Below are 24,647 nucleotides of genomic sequence, written 5' to 3' on the forward strand. Positions count from 1 at the left end.
TAAAAATTACTTTGTCAGCAGTTCTCAGCCCATAGGTCATGACCCTTTCACAGGGGTCACACATAGGATATCCTACAACTATTTATACTATGATTCAAAACAGTAGCAAAATTACAGAAATGAAGTAGCAATGAAAATAAGCATATTTGATGGTTACTACAACACGAGGAACTATACTAAAGGATCTCAGCATGAGAAAGGTTGAAAACCACTGCATTATATTAAAATAAGATCTATTGATAAATTAAAAGAAAAGAAAATTAGTTCTCTATGTCTCTTTCCTCATCTATGTTTCCTTCTCTCTCCGTAGGTTCATTTAACCTTGGGGGGAAGATGACAGACCTCTTAAGAAGTGTTGTCACCGTCATTGATATATTCTACAAATACACCAAGCAAGATGGAGAATGTGGCACACTGAGCAAGGATGAGCTAAAGGAACTTCTGGAGAAAGAGTTTCGCCCAATTCTGAAGGTACGTGCCAAGTCTGAAGGCTGTTGGGGTCTGTACATGTTCTAGGACCAAGATTGGTGGAAAGTGTACAGCCCCGGCTGATTTCGAGAAAACCCAAGTAATATTCTTTTGAGCCAGGACATCATAAATCTATTAAATCAGAATATATATTTTAAAGACAAATGTTTCTTCAATACATTCCTGTGCCCTTGCACCTTAAAGAATCCAACTTTCTCATTTACTCAGGCTTTCCATTCCAAGCAAATAAATAAAATAGTGCTAAGAAATTAACTAATTGATTATTTTAACAAACGAGGAACAATGTCATCTCCTTCCACAGATCACAATAGTCTTTATTTTCCATTAACTTTGCGTATATTCTAGGTCCTATTAACCTAAAGTAATACTCAGATAAATTAAAATCATATAACACAATATATATACAAGGTGCTACTGGGTTATTTTAGTTGAAAATGAAGCTGGGCTAACCAAGTTATCCTTGGTGTTTCTCTCATATTCAGAATCCAGATGATCCAGATACAGTAGATGTTATCATGCATATGCTGGATCGAGATCATGATCGAAGACTAGACTTTACTGAATTTCTTCTGATGGTGTTCAAACTGGCTATGGCCTGCAACAAGGTTCTTGGAAAAGAATACTGTAAAGCTTCAGGGTCAAAGAAGCGTAGGCATGGTCATCAGCATCAAAAGGAAGAAAGTGAAACAGAAGAGGAAGAAGAGATACCAAGACGGAAATCAGGTTTCAGACGTTCAAGTTGGAGTGAGGGAGAGGAGTATGGACATAGTTCTGGGAGCTCGCGGGGAACTGCAAAACCTCGACGTAGGTCCAACTCTAGGAGGTTGGAAAGGCACAGTGAATTATCCAGCTCAGAGGAACCCAGGAGAAAACGCCATGGGTCAAGCTCTGGTCAATCTTGGAGCAGTAACAAAGAGAGACAGGGTTCCAGCTCTGAAGAGTTAGAAGAAAAAAGAAACAAGTCACATGGTAGGTCCTCTAGAGAAGCTGAGGAAGAATATGAATCTGGATCTAGGTTAAACAGTCAGGGAAGGAAAGGTCATAGTGGATTGTCACATGGACCGGAGAAGAGCAAACATGAATCAAATTCTACTCAGTCAAAAAAGAGTGGAGAACAAAAGTGTGGGCCTAGCTCTGCAAGTTCAGGAAACAGTAAAACACAAAGTCATGCAGGTGGTCACAGCAGTTCTAGTGGATGTTGCAGACCACAAAGTGCTTCAAGTTCTTGTCAGGCATCTGGGAGGCAAGGAAGTCAGTCTTGTTCTACGCAGTCAAGATGTCAATCAGGAACTAGCAGAGGACAAGGCTATGGATGTGTCTCTGGAGGTCAGTCCTCTAGATGTTGTCAAACTGAACCTAGATCCTGCAGCCAGTCTTCTAGTCAGAGAGAGTATGGATGTGGTCAGTCCGAGCACTGTGGAAGACAGCAGAGCATGAGCTCACATCATTCATCATGCTGTGGATCTGGAGCAACCCAATCTGGTTATAGTCAACACGGAACCAGTTGCTGTGGACACTCTTCAAGCTCTCATCAGAAGGGGTGTTGTTCAAATGAATATTCCAAATGTGGTCATCATGGGTCTGGTTCAGGGCAGCCATCCTGCTGTGAACAACATGGAACAAATTCAAGACAGTCCTCTGGCTTTAAACAACATGGGCATGGATCATGTCAGTCTTGCTGTGGCCAGCATGGTACTGCATCAGGTCAATCCTCAGGTTGTGGTCAACATGGGCAGCATGCATCTGGTTCAGGTCAGTTGTCTGGTTTCAGTGACCAAAAGTCTGGTTCTGGTCAATCATCTAGCTCTGGGCACCATGGATCTGGTTCTGGTCAGTTATCTAGTTCTGGGCAGCATGAGTCTGGCTCAGGTCAGTCTTCTGGCTATGGGGGACGGGGATCTGGATCTGGTCAGTCATCTAGCACTTGGAAACATGGATCTGGTTCAAGTCAGTCATCTGGCCATGGGAGACAAGAGTCTGGTTCAGGTCAGTCATCTAGCTCTGGGCAGTATGGGTCTCATGATGGTCAATCATCTAGCTCTGGGCAGCATGGGTCTCACTATGGTCAGTCATCTAGCTCTGGGCAGCATGGGTCTCACTATGGTCAATCATCTAGCTCTGGGCAGCATGGGTCTCACTCAGGTCAGTCAACTGGTTATAGGAAGCATGGGCGTGGTTCAGGGCAGTCATCTAGTGCTGGGCAGTATGAGTCTGGCCCAGGTGAGTCATCTGAGTATGGAGAACATCGATCTGGTTCAAGTCACTCATCTAGTTCTTGGCAGAACAGGTCTCATTCAGGACAGTCATCTGGATTTGGGCAGCAAGGCTCTGGATATGGTCAGTCATCTCCATATGGGTCTAACCCAAGTCAGTCTTCTGGATATGGGAGACAAGAGTCTGGTTCAGGTCAGTCATCTAGCTCTGGGCAGTATGGGTCTCACGATGGTCAATCATCTAGCTCTGGGCAGCATGGGTCTCACTATGGTCAGTCATCTAGCTCTGGGCAGCATGGGTCTCACTCAGGTCAGTCAACTGGTTATAGGAAACATGGGCGTGGTTCAGGGCAGTCATCTAGTGCTGGGCAGTATGAGTCTGGCCCAGGTGAGTCATCTGAGTATGGAGAACATCGATCTGGTTCAAGTCACTCATCTAGTTCTTGGCAGAACAGGTCTCATTCAGGACAGTCATCTGGATTTGGACAGCAAGGCTCTGGATATGGTCAGTCATCTCCATATGGGTCTAACCCAAGTCAGTCTTCTGGATATGGGAGACAAGAGTCTGGTTCGGGTCAGTCATCTAGCTCTGGGCAGTATGGGTCTCACGATGGTCAATCATCTAGCTCTGGGCAGCATGGGTCTCACTATGGTCAGTCATCTAGCACTGGGCAGCATGGGTCTCACTATGGTCAATCATCTAGCTCTGGGCAGCATGGGTCTCACTCAGGTCAGTCAACTGGTTATAGGAAGCATGGGCATGGTTCAGGGCAGTCATCTAGTGCTGGGCAGTATGAGTCTGGCCCAGGTGAGTCATCTGAGTATGGAGAACATCGATCTGGTTCAAGTCACTCATCTAGTTCTTGGCAGAACAGGTCTCATTCAGGACAGTCATCTGACCCAAGTCAGTCTTCTGGATATGGGAGAAATGGGTCTGGCTCTAATAAGTCATTTGGATCAGGACAGGGGAGATATGGACATGAAGAAGTTCATCATGGAGAGTCAAGTTCAAAAGGTCATGGAAGACAAGGAACACCTAAAAGACAGTCTGGGGACAGCAGTAGACAGCCTCAGTCTAGACAAGAACAGCCTTCACATTCAGGGCCTTCAAGAAGTCCAAGAAGAACATCTGTCCACAGTGAATCCAGTGAAAGTGAGGAACACACAGTGGTTTCTAGAAGACAGTCAGGATCTCCTCAGAGTCATGGTGGACAACAGCAGGGAGAGTCTGGGTCTGCAGCACATGGCAGACAGAAAAGTCCTCAGAGACAATCTAGGGACAGCAGTAGACAGCCTCAGTCTAGGCATGAGCAGCCATCACGTGGTGGCTCTCAGAGAAGACCCAGAGGGGCACCAGTTCACCCTGAGTCCAGTGAGGGTGAGGAACACTCAGTAGTTTCAGGAAGAAGCTCAGGATCTCCTCAGGGTCATGGTGGACATCAGCATAGAGAGTCAGGCTCAGCAGGTCATGGAAGCCAGGGAGGTCCTCAGAGACAATCTAAGGACAGCAGTAGACAGCCTCAATCTGGGCATGAGCAGCCCTCACATTCAGGGCCTTCAAGAAGTCCAAGAGGGACACCTGTTCACTCTGAGTCCAGTGAAGGTGAGGAACACTCAGTAGTTTCTGGGAGACACTCAGAATCTTCTCAGGGTCATGGTGGACATCAGCATGGAGAGTCAGGCTCAGGAGGTCATGGAAGCCAGGGAGGTCCTCAAAGGCAATCTAGAGACAGCAGTAGACAGCCTCAGTCTGGGCATGAGCAGCCCTCACATTCAGGGCCTTCAAGAAGACCAAGACAGACACCTGTTCACCCTGAATCCAGTGAAGGTGAGGAACACTCAGTAGTTTCTAGAAGACACTCAGAATCTTCTCAGGGTCATGGTGGACATCAGCATGGAGAGTCAGGCTCAGCAGGTCATGGAAGCCAGGGAGGTCTACAAAGGCAATCTAGAGACAGCAGTAGACAGCCTCAGTCTGGGCATGAGCAGCCCTCACATGGTGGCTCTCAGAGAAGACCCAGAGGGGCACCAGTTCACCCTGAATCCAGTGAAGGTGAAGAACATTCAGTAGTTTCAGGAAAAAGCTCAGGATCTCCTCAGGCTCATAGTGGAGGTCAACATGGAGAATCAGGCTCAGCAGGTCATGGAAGCCATGAGGGTCCTCAGAGGCAATCTAGGGACAGCAGTAGACAGCCTCAGTCTGGGCATGAACAGCCCTCACATTCAGGGCCTTCAAGAAGACCAAGACAGACACCTGTTCACCCTGAGTCCAGTGAAGGTGAGGAACACTCAGTAGTTTCTAGAAGACAGTCAGAATCTTCTCAGGGTAATCGTGGACACCAGCATGGAGAGTCAGGCTCAGCAGGACAGGGAAGCCAGGGAGGTCCTCAAAGGCAATCTAGAGACAGCAGTAGAGAGTCTCAGTCCAGGCATGAAGAGCGCTCACAAGGTGGCTCTCAGAGAAGACCCAGAGGGGCACCAGTTCACCCTGAGTCCAGTGAGGGTGAGGAACACTCAGTAGTTTCAGGAAGAAGCTCAGGATCTCCTCAGGGTCATGGTGGACATCAGCATAGAGAGTCAGGCTCAGCAGGTCATGGAAGCCAGGGAGGTCCTCAGAGACAATCTAAGGACAGCAGTAGACAGCCTCAATCTGGGCATGAGCAGCCCTCACATTCAGGGCCTTCAAGAAGACCAAGACAGACACCTGTTCACCCTGAGTCCAGTGAAGGTGAGGAACACTCAGTAGTTTCTAGAAGACACTCAGAATCTTCTCAGGGTCATGGTGGACATCAGCATGGAGAGTCAGGCTCAGCAGGTCATGGAAGCCAGGGAGGTCTACAAAGGCAATCTAGAGACAGCAGTAGACAGCCTCAGTCTGGGCATGAGCAGCCCTCACATGGTGGCTCTCAGAGAAGACCCAGAGGGGCACCAGTTCACCCTGAATCCAGTGAAGGTGAAGAACATTCAGTAGTTTCAGGAAAAAGCTCAGGATCTCCTCAGGCTCATAGTGGAGGTCAACATGGAGAATCAGGCTCAGCAGGTCATGGAAGCCATGAGGGTCCTCAGAGGCAATCTAGGGACAGCAGTAGACAGCCTCAGTCTGGGCATGAACAGCCCTCACATTCAGGGCCTTCAAGAAGACCAAGACAGACACCTGTTCACCCTGAGTCCAGTGAAGGTGAGGAACACTCAGTAGTTTCTAGAAGACACTCAGAATCTTCTCAGGGTAATCGTGGACACCAGCATGGAGAGTCAGGCTCAGCAGGACAGGGAAGCCAGGGAGGTCCTCAAAGGCAATCTAGAGACAGCAGTAGAGAGTCTCAGTCCAGGCATGAAGAGCGCTCACAAGGTGGCTCTCAGAGAAGACCCAGAGGGGCACCAGTTCACCCTGAGTCCAGTGAGGGTGAGGAACACTCAGTAGTTTCTGGGAGACACTCAGAATCTTCTCAGGGTCATGGTGGACATCAGCATGGAGAGTCAGGCTCAGGAGGTCATGGAAGCCAGGGAGGTCCTCAAAGGCAATCTAGAGACAGCAGTAGACAGCCTCAGTCTGGGCATGAACAGCCCTCACATTCAGGGCCTTCAAGAAGACCAAGACAGACATCTGTTCACCCTGAGTCCAGTGAAGGTGAGGAACACTCAGTAGTTTCTAGAAGACACTCAGAATCTTCTGAGGGTCATGGTGGACATCAGCATGGAGAGTCAGGCTCAGCAGGTCATGGAAGCCAGGGAGGTCCTCAAAGGCAATCTAGAGACAGCAGTAGACAGCCTCAGTCTGGGCATGAGCAGCCCTCACATGGTGGCTCTCAGAGAAGACCCAGAGGGTCACCAGTTCACCCTGAATCCAGTGAAGGTGAAGAACATTCAGTAGTTTCAGGAAAAAGCTCAGGATCTCCTCAGGCTCATAGTGGAGGTCAACATGGAGAATCAGGCTCAGCAGGTCATGGAAGCCATGAGGGTCCTCAGAGGCAATCTAGGGACAGCAGTAGACAGCCTCAGTCTGGGCATGAACAGCCCTCACATTCAGGGCCTTCAAGAAGACCAAGACAGACACCTGTTCACCCTGAGTCCAGTGAAGGTGAGGAACACTCAGTAGTTTCTAGAAGACAGTCAGAATCTTCTCAGGGTAATCGTGGACACCAGCATGGAGAGTCAGGCTCAGCAGGACAGGGAAGCCAGGGAGGTCCTCAAAGGCAATCTAGAGACAGCAGTAGAGAGTCTCAGTCCAGGCATGAAGAGCGCTCACAAGGTGGCTCTCAGAGAAGACCCAGAGGGGCACCAGTTCACCCTGAGTCCAGTGAGGGTGAGGAACACTCAGTAGTTTCAGGAAGAAGCTCAGGATCTCCTCAGGGTCATGGTGGACATCAGCATAGAGAGTCAGGCTCAGCAGGTCATGGAAGCCAGGGAGGTCCTCAGAGACAATCTAAGGACAGCAGTAGACAGCCTCAATCTGGGCATGAGCAGCCCTCACATTCAGGGCCTTCAAGAAGACCAAGACAGACACCTGTGCACCCCGAATCCAGTGTAGGTGAGGAACACTCAGTCGTTTCTAGAAGACAGTCAGAATCTTCTCAGGGTCATGGTGGACATCAGCATGGAGAGTCGGGCTCAGCAGGTCATGGAAGCCAAGGCGGTTCTCAGAGGCAATCTAGGGACAGCCGTAGACAGCCTCAGTCTGGGCATGAGCAGCCCTCACATGGTGGCTCTCAGAGAAGACCCAGAGGAGCACCAGTTCACCCTGAGTCCAGTGAGGGTGAGGAACACTCAGTAGTTTCTAGAAGACACTCAGAATCTTCTCAGGGTCATGGTGGACATCAGCAAAGAGAGTCAGGCTCAGGCAGTCATGGGAGCCAGGGAGGTCCTCAGAGACAATCTAGGGACAGCAGTAGACAGCCTCAGTCTGGGCATGAACAGCCCTCACATTCAGGGCATTCAAGAAGACCAAGACAGACACCTGTTCACCCTGAGTCCAGTGAAGGTGAAGAACACTCAGTAGTTTCAAGGAGACACTCGGCATCTCCTCAGGCTCATGGTGGACATCAGCATGGAGAATCGGAGTCAGCAGGTCATGGAAGCCAGGGTGGTCCTCAGAGGCAGTCTAGGGACAGCAGTAGACAGCCTCAGTCTGGGCATGAACAGCCCTCACATTCTGGGCCTTCAAGAAGTCCAAGAAGGACACCTGTTCACTCCGAGTCTAGTGAAGGTGAGGAACACTCTGTAGTTTCTAGGAGACACACAGAATCATCTCAGGGTCATGGTGGACATCAGCATGGAGAATCAGGCTCAGCCAGTCATGGAAGCCAGGGAGGTTCTCAAAGACAATCTAGAGACAGCAGTAGACAGCCACAGTCTGGGCATGAGCAGCCTTCACATGGTGGCTCTCAGAGAAGACCCAGAGGGGCACCAGTTCATCCAGAGTCTAGTGATAGTGAACAACACTCAGTAGTTTCAAGGAGACACTCAGGATCTCCTTATGGTTATGGTGAACATCAGCATGAAGAGTCATGGTCAGCAGGTCATGGAAGCCAGCGAGGTTCTCAGAGGCAAGCTAGGGACAGCAGTAGACAGCCTCAGTCTGGCCATGGACAACCTTCACATTCAGGAGCTACGAAAGGTCCAAGAGGTACACCTGTTCACCCTGAGTCCAGTGAAGGTGAGGAACACTCAGTAGTTTCTAGGAGACACTCAGGATCTCCTCAGGGTCATGGTAGACATCAGCATGGAGAGTCAGGCTCAGCAGGTCATGGAAGCCAGGGAGGTCCTCAAAGGCAATCTAGGGACAGCAGTAGACAGCACCATTCTGTGCATGAGGAGACCTCACATTCAGGAACTACAAAAGGTCTAAGACGGACACCTGTTCACTCCGAGTCCAATGAAGGTGAGGAACACACAGTAGTTTCTAGGAGGTACTCAGGATCCACTAAGGGTCATGGTGGACTTCAGTATGGAGATTCTGGGTCCACAGTTCACAGAAGCAGGGGTTCTCATAGCCAATCTAGGAACAGTAGTACACAGCCTCAGTCTGGCCATGATGAAGCTTCAGTATCAAGGTCTGGCAGAAGTCCTAGGGAGTCACCTGTTCGCAGTGATTCCAGTGAGCATGAGGAACACTCAGTCGTATCAAGGCGATATTCAGGATCCACTAAGGGCCATGGTGGGCTTCAGTCCCATAGAGACTCTCTATCACAACATGGAGAGTTGGGTTATAGTCATACTGCATCACATAGTACTCACTGGCAGTCACGGGATGGTCTAAGCAAGCAATCAAGGAAAGCACATGTCCAGTCTGATACAAGGCATTATAGGTCACGTAGTACTGGCAACCAATATAGTTCTAGTCAACGTTGGAGACATGGCAGCTATGGCCGTGAAGACTATGACTACGGACAATCAGGATATGGACCTTCTGAAGGCAGCAGAACTAGCAGTCGCAATTCTAGTCCTTTGAGGTCATCACATAGAACTACAAACACACAAGTGTCAAGGTATGGACAGTGTCTCTCTCTTTCTCACCATGTGGGACCCAAAGCAAATGAGGGAATGGGAGAGCTGGTGTTAAAATATAGAGAATCTGATACAGATCATGGGCAGCCAGTTGACCACTGCAATCTGACTGGATCTAGTACAACTGGAACTCTAGTCTCTAGTCTTGGCCATTCTGGAGTAACACCTGAGCATTTGAATGACTGTGATTTTAAGTACAAGTACAGTCTGAAAGGAAAGCAAGAAACTATTCAAAACCAGCCAGTCGACCAATCTGTTTTTGGCCATAGTCAATATATATTATTTCAGGACAATTCAGAATCCAGTTCAAAAGGAAATCAATCTGGATTCAGCACTAATAAAAGGCAAGTATATAACCATAGCCAATCAAATGATAGCTACCAGCTGTCAAGTTACAGTAAAAATAAAAATCAAAGATCTTCTCTCAATAGCTCTCTTCAGAACCTATACTGTATGGGAACTGAAGAGTGTAACTATTTACCAAGTGCAACCACATTGTGTGAGGGGAGACAAGGACAGGAGCCAGGATCTGTTTCATCAGGTACCGTCAGAATATATAGCCAATATGTAGATGACAAGGAGAAAAGAGACTCTGAATCCAGAGGTTACCATGAAAAGGAGGAAATGAATTCAGGTTCTGCCTACATAGATAGCAACACTCCACTATACACATATGTCCAAGAACAAAAATACCATTATTTTTATTGAGAAGTGAGTAAAAAATATGGTCAACCAAGATAAGAATTAAACCAAAGAAGAAAGTAGATGCATAGTGAGACAATCACACATTTAATATGGTTCTTTATTTTGCCAGTAGGTGGTATATCCTTTCATATTAACTGTATTACTATTTTAATGTTGTTTTGGTGCAAGATCTTTTTGTAGGACTCCATAGACCCTGAGCTTCTTGGACAGAAGATAGCAAATTAAGTAAATGTATTGGAACTATATTCAGAGGTACAAGATTAAAAATGTATGGTTTTGGTTGGGGAAATTAAGATGAATATTTAAAACTTCCCTGAGAAAACAATTGGGGTTTTCCACATGTTGTCTTAATTTTTGATTAAAAACTTATCCAGGAAGCACAGGGTCTAGTTTAGGAGTCATAATTCTCTAGTAATATTCTAACACACTCCCTATCCTGAACTAAGAATTTGATTGTTTCCTGGGTGGAGATTGAGAATATTTTTATCTTTTATGTTACCTCTGGAGCTCTGTATTACTATTAAATTTATTGTCATGATTTCCTAGACAGAAGAATCAAAACATTATATTGAATTGGAATTTGACAATAAACTTTTCATCTGAATATAGTTTCTCTTTTTTATCTCTACAAACATAACTCCCTGCCAAGGGGTCAGATGTACATTTTCCTTCACCTCTGTGCAACTAGCAGCAGTAAATACTCAGATGCTAAAAATGCAGAGTCAAAAGAAGGAAAAATCGCAACCACATCTAATCCTTTCCTCCGTTCAATTACTGTTCAAATCATTTACACAAAGACTTTATGTTGAATTTACTTTATTAATTATTATCAACACAGAAAAGAATAAAAATAATTCCAAATGGCCATTTCCTAATATAATCCAAGCTCTGGGAATGAGATTTATGTGCTATAGGCTTCCTCCATCAAATACATGAATGGAAATATCCAAGCCAGTGAAAATTAAGGGACCCCTACATTTCCTGTAGAATAAAAGTATTAATATGTTCCTGACTAAAAGGAAAAAAATTGAATTTGTTATGAACTGTAAAGAAAAAGAGGGAACAGAGAAATACATACAATATATTAGCTTCAGCATAAAGTTTACTACAACTGTTGTTTCAATGATAATTTCCAGAATGTCAAAACTAATTAAGAGCTTTATTTTTTTTTAGCAAGTTTGCAGTTTCAAAGAAAAGGCCAACCAAAGCATATTTAGTAAAAGAGTAACAATTTTCTAAACAGAATTTTACATTCTACTCTTTGTCTCTAATTTAAACTGTTTTTCTTGACCTTCCTAGTGGAATTCAAACTAAAGAGAAATTCCTGGGTGAGCATATACAACCACAAACCCTGACATTTCAGAATAGAGGAAGAGGGCACCATGCCATGCCCTCTTCTGTAAGGATGAACCACTGGTGTAGGAGTTCCTTCTGTTTGTGTGTTGCTTTCATTGGGTAATGAATAAAGAAACTGCCTTGGCCTAGTTGATAGGACAGAACTTAGGTAGGCGGAGTAGAAAGAACTGAATGCTGGGAAGAAGGTCAGAATGGCAGACACCATGGATCTCCTGCCTGAGACGGATACTGGTTAGAATCTTGCTGGTAAGCCACAGTCACTTGGCAATACACAGATTAATAGAAATGGATTAAATTAAGATATAAGAATTAGCCAATAAGAAGTTAGATCTAATCGGCCAGGCAGTGTTTAAATGAATACAGTTTCTGTGTGGTTATTCCGGGTGTAACCTAGCCGGGCGGCTGGGTCAAACAAAGGCCCCCTGCTCTCCATGCAACAATGACTGTGGATATAGCTATATTCTGAGATGAATGGCCATGGGAGAATACTGGAACTAGAAAGTGAGAGTGAACCATTGTAAGAATCATAGACCTGGGACAGAAACACAGCGAGAAACCACAGGCTCTGGCATCGACCACCCATAGCTCCACTACTCCAGGGGAGGGGGCTTCTGCAGTCACATGTAGGTTGTAACATTTGCAGGGTAAGAGCAAGATTACTAGCAAACTATACCACTATAGATGTGGGCAATCCTACCTATTTCACAACACTCACAGAGTTTTATTTAAATAATAAACTAAAATCCACACAATTTATAGTGTAACATTACACACAAACACAATGAAATATAAAAAGTTATCTGATCATTCCAATGAACGAAGAAAAAAACATTAAAAAATACAAAATCCTTCATGATAAAATCTATGAAGAAATTAGCTGTGGAATTATTTTTTCAACTAATTTTTTTAAAAAAAATAACCTTTTCTAATTTTACATACCAATTCCAGTTCCCACTCCTTCCACCTTTACCCCCATACTACCCCCCCATCCACTCCTCAGAGAGGGTAGGCTCTCCATGGAGTCAACATGCAAACTGGTGCTGCCACTATGGAAATCAGTGTGCTAGTTCTTCAGGACACTGGGAATTGGTCTACCTCAAGATACTGCTGTACAACTCTTGGGCATATGCCTGAAAGTTTGACATCTTACTACAGAGATGCTTGTTCATCCATGTTCACTCCTGCTCTATTCATAATAGCTAAAAGCTAGAAATAGCCTAAATGTCCATCAGCTAATGAATGTATAATGAAAATATATACATTTACGCAAAGGAATATTATTCAGCTGTTTAAAAAGTAAAATTTGTGCCAGGCGGTGATGGCGCATACCTTTAATCCCAGCATTCGGGAGGCAAAGGCAGGCAGATGTCTGTGAGTTAGAGGTCAGCTTGGTCTACAAGAGCTAGTTCCAGGACAGGCTCCAAAGCTACAGAGAAACCCTGTCTTGAAAAACCAAAATCCAAAAAAAAAAAAAAAACCCACAAAAAAAAACCAAAAATGAAATTTGCAGACAAATGGGTGGAGCTAGAAAAATAATCATCCTGAGGTAACTCAGACCCCATAGATCTATGGGTGTTAGCTAAATGTATACATATATGAAAGAAATATAAATGAAGCCACCAAATAATGGAGGAGACATTGCTCCAACTAGACATATTAATCCACCAAGTAAAGCCTCCAGTGCTGGCAATAGTTTACAGTTTGTTGAGTCATTGGCCAAGAGAGCACACTGAGGCCCCCCAAACATCACAGCTATTGCTAAGGCTATTGGTTGCTCACTACAATCTGATGGTCAAGTCCTATTGCTGAAGACAACACTTAAATATCTCATTAAACATGAAAAACCTGATTGAATATGGGAAAGTTGAGTAGGTGCCTAACTAGAAGCACCATTATAGTGTTCAGGGCCCTGCTAGTGTCTCTACACACAACCAGAGGAGAAAGGTAGGCATCAAAATCATCCACTTTAAACTATGACCTACAACTAAAATGCCTGCAAGACAAACTAATGTAATCATGACTCAACCACTTTTTTGATTGGATTTGAGGAACATGTGTGAGATGGAACACTGGTAAAGTGTTGGGATAGACTGGAGTAAGAATAGATAGGTCTGAGGACTAAGAGAGAACTTAATACTATTATTCTGCTAAACGAGCATAGCAGTAAAATGCTATTTAGATCACTGCTCACTCACCCCACATAAAAGAAGCATTTTGCAGTATATGGCTGCTAATCCAGAAACTCACAACTGGACAATGTGCGGGGAGTGAGAGACTATGGAGCCTTCAGTCCTAAATTGGGTCAAACCCCTCCCCTCAAGGCTCAGGGATCTCTGTAGAAGCAGGAAGAGCGTGAGTGGTAAATGACTCCAGAGAAACAGTGTCTACCATATACAACTTGGCTAGTGTACACATGAACTCACAGAGACTGAAGCAGCACACCCAAGACCTGCACGGATCCAGCCACCTATAAACCAAGACACTATCTGGAACTGATCACCACTGATAAAGGGAAAATCAGATTTCTCCAATGGAGTGTCACTTGGTCTATCAACTAGATTCCAAGGCAGGCCTCAAGTCCAGGAGTGGTTGGCCAGCAGGAAATGAACTCAATGGTATTTTTGTGGACTTATTTCATTTTTATCTGTTTGGACATTTTTGTCTTTTGACTGTATCCTTTTATTTGTTATTTTTCTGGTTTTGATTCTTGTTTTGTTTTCGTTTTTGTTTCTTCCTTTTTCAAAAGAGGGAGAGACAATATTGAGTTGGGTGGGTAGGGAGGCAGGGACTCTGGGAAGAATTGGGAAAGGGAGAAGATGATCAAAATATATTGTACGAAAATTGGAATTAAAAATAAAAATGTAAAAGTAGACTAAAAGGACTGTGCATGGCTAACTGAAACAAAAAATGAAGTCATGTAAAAGGGGAAAGTGAGGTAAATTAAACATTTTTTAATTTATTTTTTTATTATTATTCTTAAAAATTTCCGCCTCCTCCCCACCTCCCATTTCTCTCCCCCTCCCTCCACTTCCCTCCCCCTCCCTCTCCAGTCCAAGGAGCAGTCAGAGTTCCTTGCCCTGCGGGAAGTCCAAGGTCCTCCCCCCTCCATCCAGGTCCAGGAAGGTGCGCATCTAAACAGACTAGGCTCCCCCAAAGCCAGTACATGCAGTAGGATCAAAACCCAGTGCCATTGTCCTTGGCTTCTCAGTAGCCCTCATTGTCCACAATGTTCAGAGAGTCTGGTTTGATCCCATGCTTTTTCAGTCTCAGTCCAGCTGGCCTTGGTGAGCTCCCATTAGACCAGCCCCACTGTCTCAGTGGGTGGGCGACAAAGGAGCTAAAAGTATTCAATGGAAGAAAGAGGGCGTCTTCAACAAATGGTGCTGGCATAATTGGATGTCAGCCTGTAGAAGAATGAAAATAGATCCATATCTATCACCATGCACAAAACTCAAGTTCAAATGGATTAAAGACCTCAATATCAGTCTGAACACACTGAACCTGATAGAAGAGAAAGTGGGAAGTACTCTACAACACATGGGCACAGGAGACCACTTCCTATGTATAACCCCAGCAGCACAGGCATTAAGGGCAGCATTGAATAAATGGGATCTCCTGAAACTGAGAAGCTTCTGTAAAGCAAAGGACACTGTCATTAAAACATTTTTTTTTAAAAAAGGGATCTGAATAGGAAGGCGAGCAGTCACATGATCACTGTTTGCAGATAGTGAGACTCTACATACTGGACAAACCTAGACTTCACCAAGAGACTGTTAGAATTGATTGATTCAGTAATTTGTAAGTTTAGGATACAAAGATTATTAGGTTTTCTATACACCAGTAACTTTTGCTAAGAAACCCAAAACATACCTATGAATAAAATTAATTAACAAAATGAAATACCTCAAATTAAAATTGCAAACAGCTTAATATCCATGTCCAGACAGGCAACACTAATATATTATGCATATACATAATATATTAGTATTATACATAACATAACAATAATAGTTAAAAATTATAGACCATGAATTTTACTAGGAAATTAGGGGCAAACTTAAGAGGAGGGAAGAAGGGGTAATACAATCAGAATACATTACACTCATGTATGAAATTATCAAAAAATTAAAGTTAAAGATATCCTTATACCCACAGGTAAATGTAGTCCTCACACTTCATCAAGTAATCTGCTCTTTGCAACAGACAGAGACAACCAGAGAACACCACAAGTGACCAGTAGACAGAGCTGTTTGCATCACAAAACACTCCACCATGTAAAGGTCACAGGACCTTGCAGAAAAGGAAGCAGGAAGATTGGCAGAGTCAGAGGATCTGGGACATTGCTGTGAGACTGTGTCTCCTAGCAACATCAAAACTGTACCTGTAAAGTCTCACCAACTTACTGCCTGAATATGAGCTTACGAGAAGGATGACAATGAACATGCCAAAATGGATGGGGGAAAGCCCAAGAGGCCTCCAGCCTACACAAAGAACAACAAGCAACTTAGTAACACAGGAGTGGGAAGGTGGTCTTTCCTAGGAAAGAGCATTCCAAATGTTTGTCCAGTGCCAAATGGCCAGCCCTGCTGTTGTGCCCAGATTACAACCCCCAGAGAGAGAACACCAGAGAGGCCCAGACTGTAATAAGCAAAGTTTAATCAGCTTAATACAAACATGTTTGGAACTCATCTCCATCCCCATTACAACAAGGTAGAAAGGAGTTGTATCTCCTCTGTGGGGTAAGCTTTTAAAGGTATAACTACAAAGAGAATCTTTGAAGATGCTTTGGCACGGGTACAAGGACTTTTGCTCCCTCCCATTCTGCTAAGTTAGCTTTTTCCTTGTTTTTAGAGCAAGGCCACTGTTCTTGAGTTAGGCCATCTTTATCAGCCTGTACCAGGTGGCTGGCTGGTCTGAGCTAAGTGACCTTGTGCTCCGAATCTCCTGGGTGGGAGAGGGGAAGGCCACTATCTTCCTGGGAAATCATTCTGCTAGGAAATTTCTTCTTGCCCCTTTGAGAATAAGGGGTAAGGGTCCCACACTGAAAACATACATGAAAGTAACATTTTATAAACGTAACAGATTATATTTAAGAATATATATGCATATGAAAACATGTTATTACATATGCATGTAAAAACAGTTTATATTTAAAAAGAGGCCATGAGTTTGAAAGAGAGTAGGAAGAGGTGTGTGGAAGGGTTTGGAGGGAGCAAAAGGAAGGGATACGCTGTGATTAAAATGCAGTCTCAAAACGAAACAAGAAATTTTTTAAAATATAAAAGAAAATTGTGAAAAATAAAAATGTGAAAATATATCTAATATTCATGAATAATTAATTAATTAATTAATTGGTATAGTTAAGATTATTAAAGTATTAATATTATTCAATATAATATATAGACTCAATGTTATCCCCCAGAAAAATAACAATGGTGCTCTTTATAGAATTAGAAAAAAAATCCCCAAATTATTCTGGAAACACATAATGTATCTGCAGAAAGCAGAGCTAGAAATTCAGAGAGGAAGGAAGGGAGGAAAGGAGGAAGGGAAGGGAGGAAAGGAGGAAGGAGGGGAAGGGAGAATGGGAAAGGAGGAAAGGAGGAAGGAATGATATTCAGAAAAGACAACTGGCACCACACAGAAGTGCAGTCTAAGCCAACAGGAGACCTGGAATCCGCATAGCACCCTGGCACCACGGAGCTTCTTTCTTCCTAGCTTACAATGTTGGGCAGCTCCCAAGAGCTATCTTCAGAAGATAGCAGCAAAGCCCATTGCTTTGGGAGTCCAAGGCACTTAACTTTTTCTGTCTCTGTAAAGGTCAGGGTGCACTAAATGTTGAAAGGTTATTATTACAACAAAGGAAAGACATTGAGTCAAAAGTTAAAGGAATCCTGGGGTAAGTCATGTTCTAGAAGCTCCATATTTGAGTTCTATGTAATCAAAAAGGGCAAAAAATGACAGACATGATCTGGAAGAGAGAAAGAGGAGGGTGTTGGGAACCACAAAAGAAGTTACAAGACAGCCTTAAAGCACGGGACACAGAAAGGTGATGCCAAGGGAAGTAGGGAACCCTTCAAGTTGTTTGGAAGGAAAATAACACCGAAACCATGGCTGCAATGTAATCAGTGTAATCCAAGTATCCATGCTGGAAACAGATTGTCAGCCCACAGTTCTAAACCTTAAGCCTAGTGGTGACATTTGATATGACAATGACTTTTCCTATGTGGAATGACAGAATCAAAGAAGAAATCCATTTTGTTGTTCCCCACATCTCAGAGTGCTTACCTCATTATAGTGTCTGGGTAGGAGCTGGGATACTTCCTGAAGACACAGAAAGTCTACTCACTGTGATTGTACCAGACAAAATCCTGTGCCCCTCCACCTACAAATAAAATATCAAGGCGAGGGTGCATGGGGGAATCACCTTCTGTTTCCAAACCACTCCAATGTGTCTCTGGCTCCACTGACTATTTATAGGATAAAATCCTTAAGGAATAACTGAAGTCAGGTCTTGATACACAGTTGTAAGTATTAGGACTGAGGCAAAACATTCAATATTTGTGTTATTTATTCCACTATGGATGAAATGAAAATAAAATGTGCTCAACGCCTATTCACCATTCACTATTTCAGGCACTTTCTCTAAAACAACCTCACATGTCAAATATGGTACATATTCTATAGACAAAACTAAGAATCATAAATATTAAAATTTGGTCCACATAAGCACAAAGTAGAAATCTAAAGTCACACACCCTAGTTACTCAGAAGCCCAGATGTCTTCTACATCATCACACTACTTAACACAGGAGTTTAACACCCAGGGAGCATAATTTAATTGTTGGTTTTTCTTACCTTATTTTCCCTATGCATTACATGTCTACCTTTAAAACACATAAATACAATAAGTAAGTTAGTATGTAAATATTAAATAGATAGATAGATGGAGATAGATAGATAGATAGATAGATAGATAGATAGATAGATAGATAGATAGACAGACAGACAGATAGACAGACAGACACCTGGTAGAGTTTTACATTGTAAAATGTTAAAATATTCTCCATACCTCATTTATCAGTAACACTCTTTCCTTTCTGTCAAAAGAGCTTTAATAAGACAGTAGTTCAACCCTTCTTCCTCAGATTCTCAAGATGAGATTTTTGTCAGCTCTAATCTTGTCTGCTGTATTGGTAAGTTGCATGGATATGTTAAGAACCAATCAACCAATAAACAAAATCCCATCTCATTCAAATTAATTTACACTAAGTAGCATTTAAGAATGTATGACAACATGAAATTACTTCTAATTGATGTAATTTCAGAGGTTGTACAAAGGTTATGCACCACACAAATTCTAGATTTGAATATTTGGGGATTAGAGGGATAATCAATAACCTTGATTTCCAACAGCTTTGCTGTTAGTTTCCTTCTAAATCCTTGCTTCGTTCTCACTAAAACATTCCTGACCAGTTTTGTCAGGTTAGCTAGCCAAGCCTGAAAGAACAGGTGGTTGAGCTCCACCTATGTGTGACAAAGTCCTCATTTCTACAACTCTCCTTCAACCAGGAACCCAAGAATGTGGGCTAGGCTGATCAGCAATCTCTCGCTGATTGCTTTGATGACAGAATCCAGATGATCTAGATAATGTGGGTGTTGTCAATGTGACATTAGGGTCATTCATTCACTCATCTATTCATTGGGAAGAAAATAATAACAACTTAATTGACAGGCATTATCTGTGGTATTGAAGTTACAAATATGAGAAAGACACTGTCTTTGTCCTTTCAAAATTGACATATATCCAGGAGACCAAAATGCAATAAAACAACAGATATGAACACTGCAGTGAACACTATAATAACTACACTAAAGGAACAGACTTCACTGTAAGCTGATCAAAGATAGTCTTGACTAATGTGAAGAAACGGGATTTTAAAAATACCAAGAAGTGACATTTACAGTTGGTCTCTAGAAATGACCAGTCCAGGCCTACATGTTCCACAGCTCTAAGAACTTCTTAAAGTGCACATAACTTCCTAAAAGAAGGAATCTCATAGTGACAGAAAGAACCATAAAAATAATCCAGTAGAATGATGATATAAGTTACATGGCAGCAACGCAAGAGTTGTCAGAGCACTAGGCCAGGATTGGGTCACAATGAGCTTCACATATAAGCCTTGCTAAGAACTTAAGCTGTTATGAACAATGAACAATTGTCAGGTAGATTTTTGATGTCACATGATCATATTTTCACTTTAAAAAAAATTATGGCAGAAGGACAAGAACAGATTTGTGAAGACAATTTATCGACTACCACAGAATCTGGGTGGAAAATTACAGGGGTTAATGGAAAGGCATGATGAGAGGCAGGATGTCGGACATGTTTTTAAAAAAGATTTGAGATTATATGGTACATAGTAATGGAAAGAAAAGAAGGTATCTGAGATAATCAGCTAGATTTTTTTTACTTGAATGAATGAATTCATCCCCATATCAATGAATTCCTAGAAGAATCAATGAAATTGGTAAATTAATGAAATAAGTTGACTGAATTAACTTAAACGAATCATTTAACAGAGCTTAGAACATACAGACACACTGGGCCAGATGAGAGTAGTACAGTCACACTTTGGACTAGATACTGAGTTTTTACCACGCTTGACTGTCTCCTCAACACCAAAGCTGTGTTCACTCAGTCAGTAGGAAGGCATATGTAATTTACAATCTCTTTCCCAAACCCTCACCTTCCCCTAGAGCCTCCTAAGGTGTTCCTAAGAACATGTGATACATTGAAACCAGCCTACTTTATCCTAAATCATAGACAAACATGTCCATTATTCATTCCAAATCTAAATGAGGTGAATTATCCAAGACTATCAAATTCTTCTGGACAAAATAGGAGACCTTTGAAACATTGATTTTATAGGTTTCTCCTTTAGTTACTGATTGACTGATCAAGTTATTTTTGTTTTGTGCATATTTTCCTTTCATTAAGGAAAAAAATCTGATGCATAACAAATTTTCAAATAATTTGAATAAGAAACATGTTTTGGATCAGGAAAGGGCAGAACAAAGATATGATAAAATGCAGCAGCAAAAATACATGGTTGTTCTGTGGTTCCCTATTTACCTCTGACAGAGCTCTTGTTGGAAATCACCTAATCACATAATCACAGGCTATCTGACGCCTTAAGATCAGCTGAGGTCACATTTCTGTTTAATGGAAACACTCGCCAGAACCAACCCAGGCTGCGTCTTGTGTGTATTTGCGGTTATGACACAAGGTACGGGTCACTGTGCTTTCAGTTTACTAGACTAGCGTGGATTTAAGGCTTAGCCAATTCGCCTACTCAAAACTTTCCCAATATCCATCGCAAATTTGTCCTAATATGGTAACATTAAACTAGGAGTATTTGGACTTGCATTGGAATACCTGAGTTTACATGTAATTTAGCATATGATGGGATATTTTGTTAGGGTTTTTATTTCATTCTTCCACAATGATCTAAAGAAGCAGTCCTCAGAAGAGAACGTGAGATAATCACCAGTACACATACAAAAATCAACAACTGTCTTTTTTGTTTTGGAAACATCTGAATACAGTGTTCTCATTGCTCATTCCTAGAGTTTACCATTTTCTGAAAAGAAAAATATCCCAAATAACCAAATTGAATTACTGATAATACTACTTTTAAATTTAACTAGAACATACTCCCCAATACTAATCAGGTAATACACACATTTATCAAAATAAATAAATTCAGAAGTGGAAAATATATGATTAAAAGGTTGAATTTTAAATTCAGGATATAAAATTTTATTAAAGCACACAACAAAGTTAATATAATATACTGAGTGGAGGACTAGGTGATGCAAAAGGGGAAAGTATAGGCTTCATATCTTCAACCCTCACTGTTGCAGTAGGTATTTGCTCTGCCTAGCCCATGACCTGATAGAGGCCTTGCTTCTGCTCTGCCGACATGACCCCTTTAAAGGAAAGAGAGGGGCAATCACTCACTCTCTCTCTCTCATGTGGTGGCTGAGATTAGGCTGCTGCTTTCATTCACCCCACAGGCAGAATAGAAGACCTCAGCAGCTATTACCATGTTGTATATCTGAGAGTGCATCCTAATAAATCTTTGATATCCCTCAAAACAGGCTCTCATGAATTCACCTGCATTTGGTGCCCAATGTGGGGCATGAACCCACAACCCTGAGATTAAGAGTCTCACACTCTACTGACTGAGCAGAGTCAATTGATCAGGTCTAAAATTGGATCATCTAAGTTTTCAAACTAATTTACTATGAGTAATTATTCATTTTCTTTTATTCATAAAGGATTACAGACATTATTAACAATAGCAAGGAAATATCTATTTTAACTTTATTTTTATAGCAAGTGAAATATGAATAAAGTTTTAGATATTTTATAAAACTATTAAATTTTTATTTATGAATTATAGGCTCGATGTCCTTTATTTATGGCTAGAAAACAATTATGAGTGAGTACATCCCATGTTCATCTTTTTGGGCCTGGGTTACCTCACTCAGGATGGTGTTTTCTATTTCCCTCCATTTGCATGCAAAATTCAAGATGTCATTGTTTTTTACCGCCGAGTAGTACTCTAATATGTATATATTCCACACTTTCTTCATCCATTCTTCCACTGAAGGGCATCTAGGTTGTTTCCAGGTTCTGGCTATTACAAATAATGCTGCTATAAACATAGTTGAGCAGATGCTTTTGTAATATGATTGGGCATCTCTTGGGTAAATTCCCAAGAGTGGGATTACTGGGTCCTGGGGTAGGTTGATCCCAAATTTCCTGAGAAACCTCCACACTGCTTTCCAAAGTGGTTGCACAAGTTTGCATTCCCACCAGCAATGGATGAGTGTTCTCCCTACCCCACAACCTCTCCAGCAAAGGCTATCATTGGTGTTTTTGATTTTAGCCATTCTGACAGGTGTAAGATGGTATCTCAGCGTTGCTTTGATTTGCATTTCCCTGATTGCTAAGGAGGTTGAGCAGGACCTTAAGTGTCTTTTGGCCATTCGAACTTCTTCTGTTGAGAATTCTCTATTCAGTTCAGTGCCCCATTTTTTAATTGGGTTAATTAGCATTTTAAAGTCTAGTCTCTTGAGTTCCTTATATATTTTGGAGATCAGGCCTTTGTCTGTTGCGGGGTTGGTGAAGATCTTTTCCCAGTCAGTAGGCTGCCTTTTTGTCTTAGTGACAGTGTCCTTTGCTTTACAGAAGCTGCTCAGCTTCAGGAGGTCCCATTTATTCAATGTTGCCCTTAATGTCTGTGCTGCTAGGGCTATATGTAGGAAGCAGTCTCCTGTGCCCAAATGTTGTAGAGTACTTCCCACTTTCTCCTCTAACAGGTTCAGTGTGTTCAGACTGATATTGAGGTCTTTAATCCATTTGGACTTGAGTTTTGTGCATGGTGATAGACACGGATCTACTTTCATTCTTCTACAGGTTGACATCCAGTTATGCCAGCACCATTTGTTGAAGACGCTTTCTTTCTTCCATTGTGTGCTTTTAGCTCCTTTATCAAAAATCAGGTGTTCATAGATTTGTGGGTTAAGATCTGGATCTTCTATTCGATTCCATTGGTCGACTTCTCTATTTTTATGCCAATACCAAGCTGTTTTCAATACTGTAGCTCTGTAATAGCGTTTGAAGTCAGGGATGGTAATGCCTCCAGAAGTTACTTTATTGTATAAGATTTTTTTGGCTATCCTGGGTTTCTTGTTCTTCCATATAAAGTTGATTATTGTCCTCTCAAGAGCTGTGAAGATCCCAAAGAAAAACATATAGTTATCCTCCTGGATATTGGAAGTAGACAAGATTGCCAGATAAAAAATGGGAACATGGGGGTGGGGTGGGATGGGGGGATGGGGAGATGGGGAGAGAAAAGTGTGAAGTGGAGGATGGGAAGAGCTTGGGGGAATAGGATGGTTGGGATATAGGAAGGGTGGATATGGGAACAAGGAATTATATATCTTAATTAAGGGAGCCATTCTAGGGTTGGCAGGGACTTGACTCTAGAGGGGTTCCCAGGTGTCCAGGAAGACGCACCCAGCTAGTTCCTTGGGCAGCTGAGGAGAGGGTGCCAGAAATGTCCAGATCCTATTGCCATACCCATGAATATCTTGCACATCACCATAGAACCTTCACCTGGCATTGGATGGAGAAAATGACAGAGCCCCACATAGGAGCACTGGACTGAGCTCTCAAGGTCCTGATGAGGAGCAAAAGGAGGGAGATCATGAGCAAGGAAGCCAGGACCGCGAGGAGTGCTTTTACCCATTGAGACGGTGGGACAGATCTAATGGGAGACCACCAAGTCCAGTGGGAATGGGACTGACGGAACAGGGGACCAAACCGGACTCTCTGAATGTGGCTGATGGTGGAGGAGGACTGAGAAACCAAGGACAATGGCAATGAACATGAACTCTACAGCATGGACGGGCTTACTGTGAGCCTTGTCAGTATGGTTGCTCACCTTCCTGGACTTAGGGGGAGCTGGGAGGACCTTAGACTTAACATAGTGAAGGGAACCCTGATGGCTCTTTGTCTTTGGAGAGGGGTGGAGTGGGGGTATGGGTGGAAGGGAGGGGAGGGAAGGGGGAGGAGGAGGGGAGGAGATGGAAATCTTTAATTAAAAAAATGAGGAAAAAAAGAAATGAAAAAAATAAATTAAAAAAAATTTTATTTAAAACTGCAAAAATAGTGATTCCTCTATTTTTTTCTATTTTTCCATCCAGCTGTATACATTCAAAGAAATGCATAATATTTTTCAAAAGTTAACACTGAATATTTATATGTAATTAGTGGTGATTTATTGTATTTTATAATTATATGTATTGCTTGAGAATTTTCTGCATAAGATATAATTAAAATATAAAACAAATCACATGTTACCATTCCCATAAAGAAAGAAACATGGAACAAGACAAGAAACTTGTTCTAAGTTCTGCCCCCAGGCTCTGGGAAAGCACTGCCTCTCAAGAAAACAGAGCTAAGATGCAGAAGGAAGTAGAGTCCAACTTATTAAAGTATTTCAAGTTTAGATTATTTTGCTGATAGCAGTCAAACGTCAGCAAAGCACAGAGGTACAGAAAGATCCAGTGTGGGAAGAAAGCCAAGCATTTGTGTGTAATAATAATAATAATAATAATAATGAACTGAATAAGCCCAGATGGGCCTAATTTTGTGAGATGTGGTCTCACAGAGCTAGCCACTATTCTGGTAATGGATCGGTTCTTTCATTTTATTTAATTTTTAAAAAATTTTACATACTGGCCCCAGTTCTCCCTCCTTCCCCTTCTCCCGTGATCCATATTCCCTCATCCCATGCCCCATCC

The 24,647-nt window shown here is 42.6% G+C and overlaps 1 protein-coding gene across 1 annotated transcript in view; it reads left to right on the plus strand.

Moving 5' to 3' along the window:
• Nucleotides 1-333: 333 nt before the first annotated feature.
• LOC119801176 overlaps nucleotides 334-24,647 on the plus strand; it is a 74,688-nt gene continuing 50,374 nt past the window's right edge. Inside the window, 5 exon segments of the mRNA XM_042054125.1 lie at nucleotides 334-471; nucleotides 972-2,436; nucleotides 2,476-4,584; nucleotides 5,242-5,934; nucleotides 6,142-9,550. Coding sequence (XP_041910059.1) covers nucleotides 334-471; nucleotides 972-2,436; nucleotides 2,476-4,584; nucleotides 5,242-5,934; nucleotides 6,142-9,550 — 7,814 coding nt within the window.

This window comes from Arvicola amphibius, chromosome 14, assembly GCF_903992535.2.
Source record: "Arvicola amphibius chromosome 14, mArvAmp1.2, whole genome shotgun sequence".
NCBI classification, from domain to species: Eukaryota; Metazoa; Chordata; class Mammalia; order Rodentia; family Cricetidae; genus Arvicola; species Arvicola amphibius.